This window comes from Macrobrachium nipponense, chromosome 15, assembly GCF_015104395.2.
Source record: "Macrobrachium nipponense isolate FS-2020 chromosome 15, ASM1510439v2, whole genome shotgun sequence".
In the NCBI taxonomy this organism is placed as follows: domain Eukaryota; kingdom Metazoa; phylum Arthropoda; class Malacostraca; order Decapoda; family Palaemonidae; genus Macrobrachium; species Macrobrachium nipponense.
Window position 1 is genome coordinate 33081728 of NC_087208.1, and position 18661 is coordinate 33100388.

At 43.4% G+C, this 18661-nt stretch overlaps 2 protein-coding genes across 2 annotated transcripts in view; one reads left to right on the forward strand and one right to left on the reverse strand.

The window, feature by feature from the left end:
• Nucleotides 1–18661, forward strand: part of LOC135227071 (KICSTOR complex protein SZT2-like) — a gene marked incomplete at its 5' end in the record, with an annotated part of 399314 nt that overhangs the window by 14679 nt on the left and 365974 nt on the right.
• The window catches only part of LOC135226648 (KICSTOR complex protein SZT2-like), a 21326-nt gene continuing 2671 nt past the window's right edge, over nt 7–18661 (reverse strand). The window contains exons 2-6 of the mRNA XM_064266361.1: nt 8228–8373; nt 7635–7865; nt 7167–7245; nt 6547–6674; nt 7–132 (exon numbers count right to left, since the gene is read on the reverse strand). Of these exons, the coding sequence (XP_064122431.1) occupies nt 114–132; nt 6547–6674; nt 7167–7245; nt 7635–7865; nt 8228–8373 (603 nt within the window). The 3' untranslated portion in view covers nt 7–113. The remainder of the gene's footprint in view (nt 133–6546; nt 6675–7166; nt 7246–7634; nt 7866–8227; nt 8374–18661) is intronic.

Below are 18661 nucleotides of genomic sequence, written 5' to 3' on the forward strand. Positions count from 1 at the left end.
AGTTATGGTAATGCTCCACATGGGGTGAGGGGGATATGACGGCACCATTCTGTGGCTCGATCCAGCATTCCGTTACAACCTGCAACTCTCCATCTGCTTCTATACTGTCACCTTCAGTCCTCATCCACAGTGCTGGAAATAAAAAGGTTGTTTGTCAAACAATAATTCAGTGAAGTTACATTCATTGTCCTATTTTTTAGGTCTTTTTTTAAAATGATATTGTAATGATACAATTAAGTTTGTTCATACTTACCTGGCAGATATATATATAGCTGTATTTTTCCGAATCCGACAGAAATTTAAACACTTACGACACACGCAGTGGGAGTCAGGTGGTAGTACCCATTCCCGCCGCTGGGAGGCGGGTATCAGGAATCATTCCCCGTTTTCTATTCATAATTTTTCTATTTCCACTGTCTCCTGAGGGGAGGTGGGTGGGTACTTGATTATATATATCTGCCAGGTAAGTTATGAACAAACTTAATTGTATCATTACAATATCATTTTGTTCATGAAACTTACCTGTAGATATATATATAGCTGAATCCCACCTTTGGTGGTGGGAGTAGACAGAATAGAAGATTTTAGGAAACATATATATGCAGATAATTGATATCTTGAGGTCCTTACCTGTTCGCATAGCTGACTTCGTGGTTACTGCCGCGTAAGTCTGCTGTGCTACTAGAGTTGCCAGCGAGGTAGAGACCTATATAGCTGGTTGCACTCCCAGATGATCTGTCAACAGGGGCGAGACCGACGACGTGACTAGACCATATTGACCATACCATGAGGGCTAAGAAGTAAAATAAATATATATATAAAAATATATATCACCACCTGACCCACCTAGCCAAGTTAAGGTGTGTTAACTAAGGCTTAAGAGTTAAGAAGTCACCGTTGTCGGCGACTCAACTACTAAATTAAGAGCTCTTCCTAACATTTTCTACAGGATAGGATGAGTGGTACTTCTTGCCCCCAAGATTGTGTCTGCAGACATGTATGGCCCTAGCGAGCAGCCAGATCTCATATGCCATCTTCACATCTCGCAGGGAGTGTGAATTGAACACAGAGTTGCTTCGCTAAAACATGGTACTCAGGATGTTGCTGAGTGCCATGCTCTGTTGAAATGCTTCCGAGGCCGCGCCCTCACCTCGTGAGCATTCAAATCAAAAGATTTCAAATCTTTGTGCAAACACAAAGAAGGAGCTTTTTTGAAAGACCTCCTTAACAATAAGCCAGGGTGTTCTTCGATATGGGCAAGTCTGGTCTTTTCGGAACACTGCAGATTGTCCGTACGACTTCGACTTTCTTGAGTTTTATGTAGATAAAACTTGAGAGACCTGACAGGGCACAGGACTCTCTCTGGCTCCTGCCCACTAACTTGTGCCATCCTTGCTTCCAAGCTCCTGGCCCAAGGACAAAACGGGTTTCCATTCTTAGGCCATAACGAAAAGCTTAGAGAGCACACCGCCTTGTGTTCTCTAAAGCCAAAACTTGTGACGATGGCTTAAAATCTCACTAACCATCTTTGTCCCGTATCTAGGGTGGTTAAAAAAGAAAATGCCTTCCTGATCACATGCAAGAAGTTAACAGGTAGAGATGTTCGAATGCTTTGACATCAAGAACTTCAGACTATGTCTAAGTTCCATATTGAAAGCTTCGATCTGGACATGCACAGTCAGTCCGTCTGTACTAACGTCAGGTGACCGACCAGTTGACCAGTCAGACGAATCAAGGACAGCAAGGCTGTACCCTGAAGACATAAGGCACTATTCTTCGCTGAAGGATGAGTGTTTGGACTGCCTGGGCGATTCAAGCTAAGCAAACCTTGGGGTGTATCAACGCAACCCAACGTTGTTAGCGAATCAACTCCTGAGCCATCCTGACTCGAAGTTCTGGTGCCAGGAGGAAAGGAGGAGGAGCAAAAAAGGCGATTCAGTCCCGAAGGACGAATGCCTGACAGTCCAACCTGGTCTCATGTTAAACGTCATCGGGGGATGTATAAACGCAACCGACTTCGTCAACAAGAAACTCAGGCTACTATATGTCTCCTGATCTCGCACGAGTGTCTGACTCCGAGAAAACAGGTGAGACAAAAAGTAGATGGTGAGCGAGTTTCGAGATTTCACAGAACTCAAAGATCGTGAAGGGCTTTGTTGTTTGACAGAAGCAAATCTCTGAGCCCAAAGGCCGTCAACAACATATTTGCGTATTCTTTAATAGTTGTGACTGCCAGCTTATCCCCATTCTTCAAAACGGAAAGGGAAGACTGCAATCTTATGCTGTCAACATCTCGATAGTCTGAACGTAGTCAGACTCAGAGCGGAGAGGTTATAGGTACCTTTCGTGTTAAAGGAGACCGACTCTCTCGGAAAAGGTCCTTGGAAGGACGTGACCTCTGTGAATCTAGGGTCTTGAAGGCCAACATGGGGCGATTAGCGTCATTGTCGCTCCCTGTGATGATATAAATCATCTTATTACATTTCCTAAGTGATTGAAAAAGGGGAAAAGAGACTAAACATCCATCCCCGTTCAATATCATAGGATGGCGTTTAAATGTTACCGCTCCCGATCGAGAAAAAACAAGGGAGCAGAGAAGAAGAAGCCTCTTCGTCCTCAACCTAGCGAAGAGATGAATGTAGATCTTTAATAAAATTTCAGTTTCCCAGGTAGGAAAAAACTGTAGAGGTCTGAATTGCAGTCTATTCAGGGAAACAAACTTCTTTAGGAAGGAACTGGTCCCCAGCAAGCTCATCCATTCCCTCACAACAGTATGTTTACTTCCCTAATAAGGCTGCGCTTTGCCTAAGCAAGAGAGCATATAATAGTGCAATGTTGTGGTAGACTCGTAGTTCCTATACCGTGCGGTAACGAGCACCGAAAGGAGTAAGATATCTCTGTAGAACATATTAAGCCAAACGAATGCAATGTTTATTCATTCATGTAAGGAACTCCCCTCAACCTTTTAGGCTAAAGTCCGTGATTGTAGGGCAGAGATACAGTTCGTCAGTCAATCCCGCAGGAGAGAGAGAGACGTAACTGCCAGCACAGAGATACGGTTAGTCAGTCAATCCCGCAGGAGAGAGAGACTTAACCTACAGCGCATGACAGCGAACGAGTTGGTACTGGCTCGTTTGGACTGGAGGAGAGGAGTCAGAGGACAGTGACAGCAGCAGCTTACGATCGTCCGTCATCGTCGTCTCTTAACTTTATGCCTGGGTTGCCAGCTACCCTATTCTATGAAGAAAAAGGTTCGTTATTTTTAGCATAAAGAGACTCTCAAGCTGGTATATTTAAGCGAAACAGAAAACGCTAAATATATAGATTGCGTTTGTTGTTTCTGTGTCGTCAGAACACTACCATACAACGGTAAAAGATAAATCGGAAACTCCTGGAAGGCTGCAGGGAGTAACGATTAAATGTCTTAAAATGGACCATAGACCTCTCGGTTGCCATCCGAAGAGGTAACTACAGCAAGCGTATATGACTTGAACCAACCAGAAATAAAAATAACGCAAGGCAAAATATGAAATTATATCACAATAAAGTTTGTTCATACTTACCTGGCAGACATATATATAGCTGAATTCGGAAATACAGCTACATACTATCTGACAGGCAAGTTTCATGAACAAAACTTAGGAGAAATCGAAGCAGTCAGCTCAAGCTTCTTATGTTATTGGACATAAGCGTTCATTGACGTAGTCTACAAGTCTATTTCTTGTACGAGTCTGCGAATGACGAATGAGAGCTCTTCCGAATCTTGTCAATAAGAGCTTATTCGCTACGCAATATCAAGTTAATGAGATGTTTGTCAATGATAACTAACCCATTTACGGGACAAAGAGATATTTTGTCAATGAGGGATACCCACTCCTTGACAAAACGATAGTATATTGTCAATGGGGGAAAGTCACTGAATTGACAAAACGTAATCAGGAAGTCGAGCATTTATTTTCGATTCCCGTCTCAAACGAGGAAGGGGCAAGAATCCTGTTAAGAGACTGGGCTTACGTCAGGTATTACGACGATGTTCAATTCGGCAGCGTAGTCCCGACTAGGAACTAACAAAATCTATCATCTGAAAAGCCCTTTCAGATGGGCTAAAAAGCTGGCAAAATTATCCTGGGAAGAGGAAGAAACTCTCCAACCAGCTTCCTCTGTATCACAACTAATGCCTGCTAAAGCTTAAAATTTATTGGCAGTATGGCAAAGGCAGTCCTGTCTTGCGCTTTCCTGAAGAGCGTACTTTTGATGAGTGCCTTTGCAAGAATCCTACTGAACGTTGCCGAGAGTCCTGACGTGCAGGACATCGAGCCTTTATAACCCGTAAACTTGCCCTTTATCGCCAAAGTCTTGACTGCGGTAGTGGCAACTTAAATTTATTGGCAGAATGGCAAAGCTTGCGGTAGAGCAAACGAGAACTTCCCTTGAGCTTTCCTTAACTCCCATCCACCTATGCGAAAAGCAATATTAATTGACAGAGACCTCTTGAATTCACGAAACCCGATGTCTTGCTGGGTTTCGAAGAAGTTGTCTGTTCACTTTAAGCTTACTCGAAGCACTGCCTACTTCACATTCTTTGCAGGTGAGGTAGAAGGTATCATCGAAGGTAGAGGTAAAAATTCTTTAAGCCCAAATCTGAAACAAGAGCTTGAAGAGTTCAACAGAAAACGTTCAGCCAGGCGACACACCTGGCGTGCGCTGGTGCACGGCCGGCGGTCCACTGGAGCGGCTTGGCGTCCACTGGAGCGCGCTCGGGTCCACTGGAGCGCGCTCGGCGTCCAGGTGGCGCGTCGCTCGCGTCCACTGGCGCGCACGGCTCGGGCGTCCACTGGCTCGCGCTGCCCGGCTCCCCGCGCGCCCTGGCTTGGGCGTTCCGCTCTCAAAAGCTTACTGCTACTATGACTTCTTTTACGTATTTCTCGGTGGAAAGACGGACACGAGTTCAGGCGACGTTCGCCTTCTTACTTCTCACTGAAACGCATAACGAGAGAGAGAGAGAGAGAGGACGTGAGCGTCCTCTTCTATAAAGCTTCTATTTAGAGGGCGCGAGTCCATCCGAAAGCTCCAACCCCTGCGCGGGGAGGACGCTTCGGAGGACGAGAAGCAATCCTTCAGGATTCGTGCACGTGCACGCAATTAGGCAGTCTGGGGATTTCATCAGAACTGCCGAAGGCACGCCAGATCGGTGGGGGTTCCTCGTAACCCTCCTTCTTCGGCTTTCGACATGCTCTCTCACTGGTTCTGGGAGTCAAGCAGAGGTCCCGGCCTAGAGGCGAAACGAGGCCGATCTGACGCACCCTCCACTACACAAGGGGTATCACTGCACTTCTGCACTTCACTTTTACTCTCTAAAGCAAGCACTTTCGATTCTAAGTTACGAATCGAAGGAGTATCAGAGAAAGGGCAATTTCTCTACAGACACTGCTTAGGGCCCGAAGGCAACACTGCAGGGTTAGGAGTAACAATTACAGAAGTAGCACTTCACAGCAATGAAGGAGAGCGAGCACCTCTCGTAGACATATACATAGCCCGTAGGCCTATAACTACAGGGTTATGCAAAATAAAGTCTACAGGAAGGTTAGCAGGTTCACTACCCTGACTTTTGTTACTGATTAATTGCGTACATACGAATCATACGTCTTCCTTACGGAAATTAGACATGTTTTTCTGATTATTGCGTACATACTAATCATACGTCTTTCCTTACGGAATAGACAAAGTCTCACACTCCTTACATGACAAAATCTCAACAAAGAAGCAAGACCCATACCCCTCGTACATACCAAGTGCGAATCTACCGAAGCTTACGGTAGCCACACCCTCATCTTTGCAGACAACCCCGTCTGAAACTAGCCTAACTAGATTCTATATTTATGCAAAAATGAATCAAATTCAAATCAATTTAAGATAGCGTATGCCTAGCCACAAATCCAAGTGAACTAAATCAAAAGACAATTAGGATACTTAGCGGCAATGAAGTTTCCAAAATCCTAAGACGGAGGTACTGAAAACAGGTGTTTTCAGCACCGGCGACAGAAAAATTATGAATAGAAAATGGGAATGATTCCTGATACCCGCCTCCCAGCGGCCGGGGGGAATGGGTACTAACCACCTGACTCCCACTGCGTGTGTCGTAAGTGTTTAAAATTTCTGTCGGATTCGGAAAAATACAGCTATATATATATCGACAGGTAAGTTCATGAACAAAATGATTTTTCAAAATTAAATAGTTTTACCTCTTGCCAAAAGAAAATGTTTGGAAAAATCTATAGAATTATATATCAAAAGCTATGTTTATCCTGATTTTGATTAAATTGATATATCATTTAAAAATGCTATTTACACTATACTAACATATTTTTACATAAAACTGAATGGCGATACAACCATTGTACAATGCTTCTTCCTTCAAGTGCAAAACTGAAGTTTGGAATGCAAAAGGTTTAACATCAAGGTCTCACAAAAATAAAAATACAAAATAAGCCTATGAAATCTAAGAGCAAGTATGAAAAACTACCACAAATGATAAGATTTTCTTACCTTTCTCTAGCTGAGTTGGTCACATGGGGTGGAAAAATAACATACTGAGCAACACATGGAAATGTTTCCAGACTGCCTTCGACATTAGATTCTAACAGTCCGTTGTCATCGCTCTCTCGAAGTTCAAGCTGTACAAATTTAAAATTCATTAGGTACTAAGAATGGGCAATAGCAGTTCAAAGGATTATAACAACCTTATTTTGTAAAAAACCTCAATTAAACTAAGGTCTTAAAATTAGTAAACGCTAGATAATTTACTAGAACATTTATCCAGACAATAGAATATAAAGGAAATATAAATATTCCCACACAGTATGTTCCCCTTTCTTTAATAACTGGAGGTTTATAAAGGACCATTTACATATGTACTAACTACATACTTCATTCAATCAAACAATCGACAAAAGAACAGTATTCCTGATCTATGTCTCTTTAAATGTCATAGCCAATTTTATTTCTAGCAAACAAACTTGATACTATATTAAACAAGTCATATGAGTTCTCCTCTTATACATTGACAGAACGTATACAAAATTTAGTACAATAATTTGGTTCCAGACCATCGGAACATACATCTACACAGACAAAAGCAAAATTATCATAGTCAACATAAAATTTACCTTCATATCAAATTCCCGCACCATTGTGATGATTCCATTGCAGGAATATGCAAAGTTGAATCCTTCTTGAAGACGTATTCTGGAAAAAACAATAAAAATCTAATTTAGTTCACATTAGAAAACTTAATATGGATAAATAAGAATACATAGTCCAAATAAACTCTTTGGTGAAGGGTAAGCATTAAATAAAAACAACTAAGTATACTTCTGACAAAAAATATAATGTCACAAAAAATCTGCAGTTACAAGAAATCATAATTTTTAAACATGTTAAAAACATATCCCTTACCATGGAACAAAATTCAAAATGTAAAGAAAAAAAAAAAACATTAGAAATTCAGAATAGTGCGAAAAATAACGAGGAGTCAATTGCCTTGCAGAATTTTCTACTTCCTAACAAGATAGGGATCATACAAAGAGTGGCTGACAACAAAGGATCAAAGCTTAATAATCATAAAGATCACAAACCTCGCTAAAGTATTCAGAATTCTGGCAACAGCATTGAGGGAGACAGCTGGAGCACTGGGAGCTTGAACAGACCAAATCCATCTTCTGTGGTGTAAGTAACGAGACAGCAGGGACATGTTGTTGGTTGCCGACTTGGTGGCTCCCAGGTTAGAGTGAACATATCTAGTAGATGCACTGCTAGAGCTTTCTTGCACAATACAACTCAACAGATTACTTGGAACCTTCTCATACCTAGTTCACGATGAAATAATGGGTCGTCTTAATTGACATGAAACATTTATTCACTAACATGTAAATAATTAATCACAGTAATACTCTCTCTTGCTTCTAATAACATTCTGATCATGTGGGGAAAAAAGCATTAAACATCCAAAATATAAATAAGTAGTCTTTCAATATATATTTCAAACATTTATCAGCTATTGTAGTCAATATGGATATACAGACAAAAATTTGTTAAAACTAGTAGTTCAATCCTCTCATGTCTTGTATTTCAGTTTAAGCTGAAATGTCTTATTTTATAAACCCTGAAGATGAACAGTGATGTCTTATTCATATTCACATGAAAAAGAATAACCACACATAAAACTTACCATATCAGAATTTTTTCAATAGGTTTATGCGTGGTGACACAACATGGAATATTGGAGGCTGCACGAGTCAGCACAGGTCGAAGCCCTGTTTCCCTGAGTTCTGTGGCAGGGGAGAGTGTCATTCCAACACCTTCATTGAGTTTTTCCTGAAAAAACAAATTCACATTTACATACTTTTATATACTTTTACAAGTAAATGTCATAACTTCCTTGATCCTCATAGTAACATTAATTCCAATTTAAAGTATACCTCATTTGAAGTCCACTTCAATGGGAAGTAATTCCTTGCTAGTACTGGCAATCTTGCTGGTATCTATGTATAGCACGCAAAATTTTGCTTCTGTGTGCAAAAGAGTCTCTTAAAATCAGTAATTTAGAGTTTTTATTTCACCAATCATGCCTGTAACCATGCATTACTGTGCTTTGTTTTTTTTTCGCGAGTAAATTTCTTCCTTTGGTCTATAGTGCAGTTCCCCTTACTACTATGACCTTTTGAATTCTATATCATACATGAACTTGATACTTTTTGCTTTATAATGATTCTCATAATTAACATAATTGATGATAGTGCAATTTTGCAATCTACAATAACTGTACTTCAGAACTGAGTCACCCTTGCATATTTCTTTTCTTGGATCTACAGTGAATGATCATTGTAATTTTTGTGTTTACATATCTACTTTTATTTCAATTTGCCAAGGAAAGGCAGGATCAAGATGTTATAAAAATTAATATACCTTTCTACCAACAATCTTTACTTTTTTTGCAATGGGGAAAACTTGTCATTGTTGTTGTCATTGTCATAAAGAGTTTAACAACTGGGTCATGTTGCTATATTCATATGGTTCCTCTGAAAAACTAGTTCCTGAATGGATTAAAGTAAATCCACTGAACAGCTGAGTGACACAACACTAAAGAGATCAAATGAAAAATGAAAGAGAATGACAGAATAAAGGTTTGAAAGGCGTAACAGGAGGAAAGCCTCACAGTTGCACCATGAAACAATTGTTAGGGGAGGGTGGATAACAAGATGGAAGAAAAATAATATGACTGGAGGTACAGTAATAGGAATGAAAAGGGTTGCAGCTAGAGGCCGAAGGGATGCTGCAAAGAATCTTAAGTATACAGGCAGTTCCCGGGTCACGACGGGGGTTCCGTTCTTGAGACGTGTTGTAAGCTGGAACATCATCAAAAATCCTAAGAAAACCTTACTTTTAATGCTTTGGGTGCATTAATTACTATGTAAACTGCATTCTTATTGCACTTTTCATCAAAAACCTTTAAATATTGATTATTTTGCATTTTTGGAGTCACATTTCTTCTGCCAGATCAGCGTTGTAAAAGTAGTAAACCTGGAAATAATGTATGATAATGATATTGTTAGAATACAATAAAGTTTTGTACATACTTACCCGGCAGATATATACTTAGCTTATGTCTCTGACGTCCGACAGAAATTCGAATTTCGCGGCACACGCTGCAGGTAGGTCAGGTGATCTACCCCCCTGCCGCTGGGTGGCAGGAATAGGAACCGTTCCCGTTCTAGAACCAGATTTTCTCTTCCTGTCTCCTGAGGGGAGGCTGGGTGGGCCCATTCATCGTATATATCTGCCGGGTAAGTATGTACAAAACTTTATTGTATTCTAACAATATCATTTTTGTACATGCAACTTCCCCGGCAGATATATACTTAGCTGATTGACACCCTTGGTGGTGGGTAAGAGACAACTATTTACTGAATAGACAGGTAAACATATGTTGTAGGTAGGTAATAAATAAAACCTTGGTTCCTACTTGTTCAGGCAGAAGATTCCATGGCTAATGCCTAGGAATCTGCTTCGCCTCAAGAGCCTCAGCGAGGATGTGACCTATGGCTAAGAGTTCTTGTGGGTCTGTCGATGGGGTCTTATCCATTTACTCGACAGAGCCTCTTACATGACAATATGCCTATGCCTAGTGGCATAATTAAGGAGCACAACACCGATCCCAGATCACCTGATCCTAACACGAGGGTTAGTGCTTAAGTTGAAAAGAGTTATCCCCAAACTCCTTTCAAACAAACCCAAAGAAAAAACACGACGTTAACTAAAATTTAACTCACTAGTTAAGGATCAGTATCGGCTCCCTATCCCAGCAATGTATCCGCAGACACGTATCAACCAAGAGAGAAGGATCTCTCGTAGGTTATCTTGACATCCTTCGGATATGGGAAGTCAACACAGAGTTGCATCTCCCGTATGTGACAGCTAATATGTCCTTATGACATATTGTTAAGGAAAGAACAAGAATACAGAAAGCTCGCACTTCATGCGCTTTTTAATTCTCAGCTGTTTGAAGGAATCATCAATGCACTTGTCAAAGTGCTTAGGAGATCACATTGTCTCAAAGAAGGCCAGGGCATTCTTTGATATAGATCTCTTCTGGGTGAAGCCTGGAGCCTGGCTAGCACCTTGCGCCTGGCTGGAGCCTTGCGCCTGAATCGCCTAGAGCCTGGCTGGAGCATTGCGCCTTGACTGGGCCTCGGCCTGGCCTGGCGCCCTCGCGCCTGGCTGGCGCCTCGCGCCTGGCTGCGTCCGCCCTGGCTGGCGCCTGATTGGCTCCTCCTCCTGGCTAGCGCCTCGCGCCTGGCTGGAGCCTTGCGTCTGGCTGGCGCCTTTGCGCCTGGAGCTTGGCAGAAGACTTCATGATTACTGTCTATGAGTCTGCATGCCTCAAGAGTTTCAGCGAGGTAGGGACCTATGACTGACAAACCCTTCTGGATCATGTCAAGGGGGGCTAGCCCGCTTACACGACAGAGCCTTCTCGGATCGTGCCAATGGGGGCTGACCCACTTACATGGCAGAGCCTTTACCTGTATCATATCAATGGGACTAGCCCTCTTACATGACCAGAGCTTTAGGTTTCTCTTTACTGGAAGGAGCCTTGCGCCTGGATGGATCCTCAATCCTGACTGGAGCCTAGCCTTGAAGGAGCCTGGCACCTGGATGGCGCCTGGCTGGCTTCTAGAGCCTGGCTGGCTCCTAGAGCCTGGCTGGCTCCTAGAGCCTGGCTGGCTCCTAGAGCCTGGCTGGCGCCTCGCGCCGGGCTTGGCTCTTCCACACTTGCTGGAGCTTCGAGCTTGGAAGAGTCTCTAGGCTGTCTGGCAATGTCCACATCGGACACTCTTATATCTGTCCGATTTGTTCGCCTCTGGCGCATTTGCGCCAGGTTGGAGCCCGCTCCTTCTCAGTATCCGGGCCATGACAGAGTTCCTTTGGAACTGTCCGCCTCTGGCGTTTTTCGCCTGTATTGGCCATTTGCGCTTGGCTGGCGCACATTGTCCGAGAGTCCTGAACAACCACATAGTTTATCAGGAGACTGGAGAAGGGTGGAAGAAATTCTTCCCCTTTGAGCTTTTGGCCCCTGGCAAGGGAGGTGATTTTAGTCAGCTACACCCAGTAGACGACAGATCTCTCCCGATACGAGGAGATCCGTGAAGAGAAGAGTCTTCCTCCGAGGAGGATCCTTCGTGAACACTTCTTTTGGTAACGAGACTCTCTTCTTACCATGTTGATGAGGTTCCTCGTTGCAGAATCTTCCCTATCCTTGCCCGAAGGAAGGGAAGGAGTCTGAAGTCGAAGGCAGAGACTGAGCTGAAATGGGCGGAACCCTGATTTCTAGCTCTTATTGTATTCTTCTGAATACCTTCTGGGAAGCATTTTGAGCCCTCATCGCACCCCGAAGACTCTGTAGGCAAACGTTTAAACCATCTCTTCTTCTGTAGATGAAAATGTAAGTACCCTGCCTGGGCAACTAAACTTCTATCTGAAAGCGTTGCGTCAGGAATAGAGGGATTTAGTTCTTTTGCCAGACATACTATGCTGGCAAGAACCATTGCCGAGTCTCCATTGAATCAGATGCGAGATTCCAATGCACAAAAAATTCACTTGTCTTCTTGGTCGTTTAGGGCTAAGAGAAACAAAGAATTCCTTCATAAACTTCCTCAAAGAAGTTTGATGAGGAGCAGTTCCATTTTTGTCGGAACACTGAATTCTGTGGACCACAAAAAAAAATTCCATTCGAAGTACATGATATCCTACTCTTGTCGTATTGCGGTATCGTATAGATCCCGAAGATCTTAATCCTCTGTTATCTCTAATTCCCCTTTGTAGAGACAGAGTATAGCCTTTTACTGCGTTCTTTGATAGCAGATATATACATAGGTGATTCTTCCCTCTGAAAGTGAAGAAAAAAACCTTGCTATGTGGTTCACAGAGGTATCGGAAGAGGACAGTTTCCTCATTCCATCTAGCACGATCTGCAGCAATTCTATGTCTTAGCCATGACTATTGTCATTTACCTTGAAAAATCCTCTCATTCATGTCCACTTCTGGTCATGTCTGCACGTGGAAAGACTCAGAGTGGAGGAGGTTTTTCAGGTCTATTTATAATAGATTCTGATAGAATTATCCAGATACTCTTGGAAAAGCCTTACGAAACATGCTGTGAGAAGAACGTGACTTCTGTGAATCCAACCTCTCTAAGGCCAAAATGAGGCATTCATCTTCTCTTCCTTTGACGCCCATTTATCTTAATATCTGTTAAGAATTTATAACTAAGGGGAAAAAATACTAAAGTTTATTCCCCTTCTTTAAATTAAAGATGTCGTATATTGCTACCTCTCTTGGTTCGAGGAAAGGAAGCAGTCTATAGGAAGCCGGTGTTCGTCTTCTACCTTGCGAAGAGATCTATGAAGACTTTCCGCAGGTTCTCAAAACTCTTTTCAATAAATGTTAGACATACGTTAACAGTTATTATCTTCGATCGAGAAGGTTTCACGGGCATGCAAAATTCTTGCATCGAACCTTTAAGGATCGTACGTTCCGTGTCTGTTCCCAAATAGGTTCTCTTTTGTTACGCGAACGGGGCGAAAAAAGAGATTCTCGATGCTCTTTGCGATATGAGAGAGTCGTGGAATTGGCCTAAGTGATTTAAAAAAAAATCATTTCATCATTCCTTGTAAGCGACCCCTTTCCGATTAATGGGTGGGTGACGAAATCAGGAACGAATCTTGCCGTTTACCGAGCCTCCGAGAGGCTACTGGTTTGTTTGTTTGTTTGTATGGTGTTTTTACGTGACTTCCGAGACGTCGAGAGTGAACTTCTATCACCAGAAATCCACATCTCTCACTCCTCAATGGAATGGCCGAGAATCGAAACCCGCGACCACCACGAGGTGAGAAGCAAACACCAAACCACCACTACTGGGACTCTTAGGTTAATAATCGCTATACGAGAAAAATATCTTGGATGGTACTTCTGGCGCATTGCGCCAGGCTGGCGCTTCCTTCTAGTTCTTTTAAGGTTATGTGCCAGAACATCTGTGCCCTTATGGTACCCGACATCCTTCACGTGTTAATTCCGTTCTTAGTAGGAAAAAAACTTTTATATACTAGTATAGTCCATTCAGGAAACAACTTCTGCCACTAAGAGAATGTTTCCCATCCGACTCACCCACCCATCTTCTCTTGAGCAATATCCGATTCTAAAAAGGTTGTGTGCGTTTCTCGAAAGGATGAGAGAATTATATTATTTCGTGCTCTGCCGTATTAGACTCCTTTATAATACTGTCACATTGTGGTAAACAGCATTAATCTAGGAAACCTTTGTAAGGATACTAGGAATTCTGTAGTTAACCGGCCTCGGTATGTGCATAAGACTGACCATACTGTAGTCTTAAAGTGAATTCTCTTCTACTACATTCATCTTCTCACTAAGCATGTACTCTAATAAGCCATGCTTTCGTAAGCATGAGAGCATCATATAATATAGAGTTCCGCTGCGTTAGAATCCTTTAATAATGTTACCTACGGTAAACAGCATTGAAGGTTGTAATATCTTTCTTATTCTTATTGAAAGCTTCTTAGCAAAAGGCAGACAATATTTTATTTATGTTTGCTTAACTATCCCCTCAATCCGAGGCTAAACCGCTATTGTAGGGGAGACACGGTTAGTTATTCCATCCCGCAGGAGAGAGACATGTAACCAAACACTCATGACCGACACCTACATGTTACTGCGTTGGTCTCTAAGGCGCGATAGCAGTCTCCGTTAGCCGTCTGGCCTTACTCTTCCAGAGTTGCCAGCTACTCCATTAAATAAAGGAATCTTATAAAATTATCGAACTTCAGGAAGTCTTATTAATGCATATTTAAGCGAAACAAGACTTCGATAAATCTAGAAGCTAAGTAGGTGTTGTCTTAATAATCCCTTTAAGCGTAGTCCTTCCTAGGAAATTCCTGGAAGGATACTGATAATGAGTTGCTCTACAAAAGAAGTAACTACGGTATGTGTGATTTGCCGTATCGTATTCTCATACAGCAGATACTCAACTACCTTCTTTCCCTGCCGAGGCGATAAAGGAAAAAATTTTTACTGTCTTCGTTCTTTTCGTTAATAGAATGATAGAGTATATATATCTCCTTAAGGAAGGAAGTTAATCCAGGAACTCTTTTAAATCTTCGTGATTTCCTCATAAATCGCGGAAGAGACAGAATTCCTGTTCGTCTGTAGGGTTTACGGAAGGAAGTTAGATATTTCCTATCGCCATCATACCCAAACGTCGATGAGATTCTTATAAGAAAAACTCCCAAAGCGCTTGCCTCTTCATAACGAGGGAAGAGCATGAATGAAGGAGTGTGTCCGCCCATTACTCAAAGAGGAGCCTCGCGACTGACCTCTCTCTCTAAGAAGATTTGGAATATTCTGGCGCCTGGCTCCTTGCGCCTAGCGCCTGGATAGTTCCCGCGCGCCTGGAATGTTCCGCACGCTAGAAAGGAGACTCGCTCCTGGAACGTTCGCTTGTGTGGAAGGTCCCGTGCGCCCTGATAGTTCCGAGCGCCTACTAGACCCCTTTTAGAAAGAACCTCTTGCCCTGAAACGTTCAATGGAAGGATCGTTCTGATTGCCACTGTACTATAAGGCTCCTTGCTCTAGCCGTCTGTTTTTCTGTTGCAATTTGCGCCAGGCTGGCGCTTCGTCTCTTTGAAGGCGCCTTGCGCCCAAGAAAAAATTTTCTAGAACGCGGCTCGCGCTCAGTTGCTAGAACGCGGCTCGCGTTTTGGTTGTAGAACGCGGCTCGCGCTAGTCTGTTTTCTGGAACGCGCTCGCTGCTGGCTGTTGGAACGTGGCTCACGCTAGCTTGCTGGAACGCGGCTTCCTAAGTTCCTGGCTGGCTCTTGCTCAGTGTTCTCTTAGTTTTCAGAGAACGCGCTAGATCATCAAAACATTATACATTCTCGTCTTTTCGGATGTAATGATGAAAGAGACGCACTTTTTTAAGGATGCATTTTTTTTCAATGGCTATCCTTGGCAGTCTGGGACGCTCTACAGAACCTGCCGAGGGGAAGCCTGACCGGTGGGGATTCTCTGAAACCCCCTTACGGCTTTCGACATTCCTTCTCCCTGGGCTTGGGAGCTTGAAAGAGGTCTAGGCCCTGGGAGCGAGACAGAGCCGATCAGACGCACCCTCCACTGCAATGGGGAACACTAGTAATCACTTCTTACCTTTCAATAGCTCGCATTTTGAGCCACAATCCTTGTCTTCAAATTGCAATTATGAATTTGACGTTTCTTGCGAAGTAAGAAGGTGATGAGGATGCAACACTACTAGTACGGGTGGTAATCTCTAATTGCTCGTTAGTACGAGTTTCTAAAAACTTTTGTTTTAAAACGAACGTATCTAGTTACATGCTTTACTGACTCCCACTAAAGTAGGAAGTCAGTATATTTCCTCAATCAATTCTAACACTTATTACACTATTAATGAATAAATATTAATATTTCCCTTTCTTGCAAACTATGTGAGTGTCTACCGAAAATTTCGGTAGTTACACGTCATATATTCTTCGAAATTTTTGAAGCCAAATTCATTAAAAAGTTAATAAAAAGCGTAGGTATGCCAGAACCAAAGACCCAGTACTTCCCTGCAAAAGACAGCCCAGAAGATCGATGGCGATGAAAAACGAAAATCAAGTCAGGAGGTAGCAACAACATATGTTGACACTACCGCGACAGAGAAAATCTGGTTCTAGAACAAGAACGGTTCCTATTCCTGCCACCCAGCGGCAGGGGGGTAGATCACCTGACCTACCTGCAGCGTGTGCCGCGAAATGACAATTTGTCGAAAATTGCATTTTTCCTAACTATACAAACCTGAGGTCCTTTAACAATAGGAAGTAGCTAGCGGCAGCTGGAACGGTCGTAAGCTTCGAACAAGGGGAGAACGGTAGTTAACTGCTTGTCCGACAGTCGCGCGCCGCGCGACTGGGAGGTAAACAAATCACTTTTGCTTTTGGCCCATGCAAAATACGCAGAGTGAGGGGTGGCATGAGGAGGGACTATATGTAAAGGACCTCAGGTTTGTATAGTTAGGAAAATGCAATTTTCGACAAATTGTCATTTGTTCGCGATACGTAATACAACCCATCGGTCCTTTAAACAATAGGAAGACTCACTTCTTGGTGGGAGGAATCTGAGTCTTTTGATGAACAGACTGGTGTTCGTCCATCCCTGGAATGCCTCCCTGGTCGTAAGAGCGAGGGAGGGATCCAAGCCTCTGTCCGATTGATCGGGGTGTGCAACCGCAGGATCAATGGTCAAGACCTCTGGGCCGAGTACTAAGAGAGAGGCAAGCGTATCTCTTCGTACCAGCAAGCAAGAACTTGTTCCTGTTTGCAAGAGGCAACAAAAAGTATGGGTTGTCTCAAGCTGGCATCCACTTCCTCCCCTTGTTGGAGGAAGTGGGGGTGGATATACGCTCCTATCCCGCCCTAGTGAAAGGATAGGATGGGGCTCTGTTGAGTAGCTCACCTGCATCTTGTCCTAATCCAGCAGGTGACGACCGTGTCCCCTCTAACCACAGGTAGAGGAAAAAGATAAAGGGGGAAGAGGAGCCAAGTCACACTCTCATTCACTCATCCATTCTTACGGTCACACCAGGACTCGATGCTGTTCAGCCTGCGAGGGTCTGGGTTCGCTACACAACGTGTTGAGCAGCCACCACGGGTCCCAAGGAAAAAGATCCAAGGACCTGTGGGCAATATCCCGAAAGGTAGAAGGAAGGGCATGTGGTCTGGTTGGACCAGACCCCTGCCTTCAGTACCTGCGCCACGGAGAAGTTCTTGCGGACAAGGCAGCATCTCCTTCGCATCGAAGGCGGTGAAGTCCATTAGGGAGGGGATTGTGAACGACTCGAACCAATCGTCAGGGACCGAAGGGTTCTGAGTCTTCCCTACGAAGTTCGGTACGAAATCGAGCGTCACGGATCCTCATCCCCTGGATGCTTGACTTCGCAGGAGAAGTCATGCAGTTCCTCAGAGGAAAAGAAGGTAATAGTCGCATGACCTATTCCTCTTCTCTACTTCGGTGATGTCCAGTACCCCATACTGGTCTGTCCCGTTTGCCACGAAGTCTCTCGCATCCTCCTATCCCCATGCAGCGAAGTTCTCGGTAGTGGATAGGACACACCGACACTCCATGGTGGGTGTCAATGGTATGGGTACTGTGACAAGCTATTAAAACGAAAGTAATGATTGCTGTGTAACAACCGAACTAAGTCAACAGCGTAGTTCGTAACTGACTCGTGCGCTCTGACAGCTGCCGACTGACTGCGTTCGGTAGGAGGCAAGTTGTCAAAGCATCCGAGTAAGTCACGTGACTTCGCATTAAAAGGGTTATGCCGAGAGGACCAAAAAACATGTATTTGTTTGTCACCAATGCCGGACAGCGAGGTGATGATTCTCTTAAGGCATGTGCCCAACAGGCGAAAGTCAATTGCCTTCTAGAGACCGAGGTCCCTGAAGGCAAAACATCTCATGGTTGTTGAATCTCAGCTAAGGAGAACAACACTATGTACCGTTGAAGACGAAGGTAGATATGAATGCAACCTACGTCTTCACAGACGAATCGAGAGAAGGATTCTCAAGATTCATAACCTGTGCTTACAAATGACTGAAAACGCTAACCGCTATTTCATTGCTGTCCGGTGAGAAGTCGTAGTTGCAATGAAAGCGGGGCGTTCTTCAGTAATGAAAACACAGGGGAAAGGGGCCGCCTGAAGAACTGCTTCTCATGGGCTGAACATTTGGAAGTAGAGCTGTCAGGTCGGAGAGTAGGCGATGTCCTTCTGACAGATCTCGTAATTCGGGGGTTGAACAATGAACAATTGTACACCTACGAATACGAGATATTTTGAAGACAAACTCAGATGTCGCAAAATCATTCGCATTATCGCAGTGCGATGCAGCGGGAGACTTGTACAGGACTTCTGTTACCGTGCGGTAAACAGAAAGATGAAAGAGTCCAAGAGATATCTCTATTGAAAATTCTCGCAATGTCGAAGGCGATGGACTCTAGCGTCACAGCAGTATGGTCCTTCATTATTGCGAGAATCCCC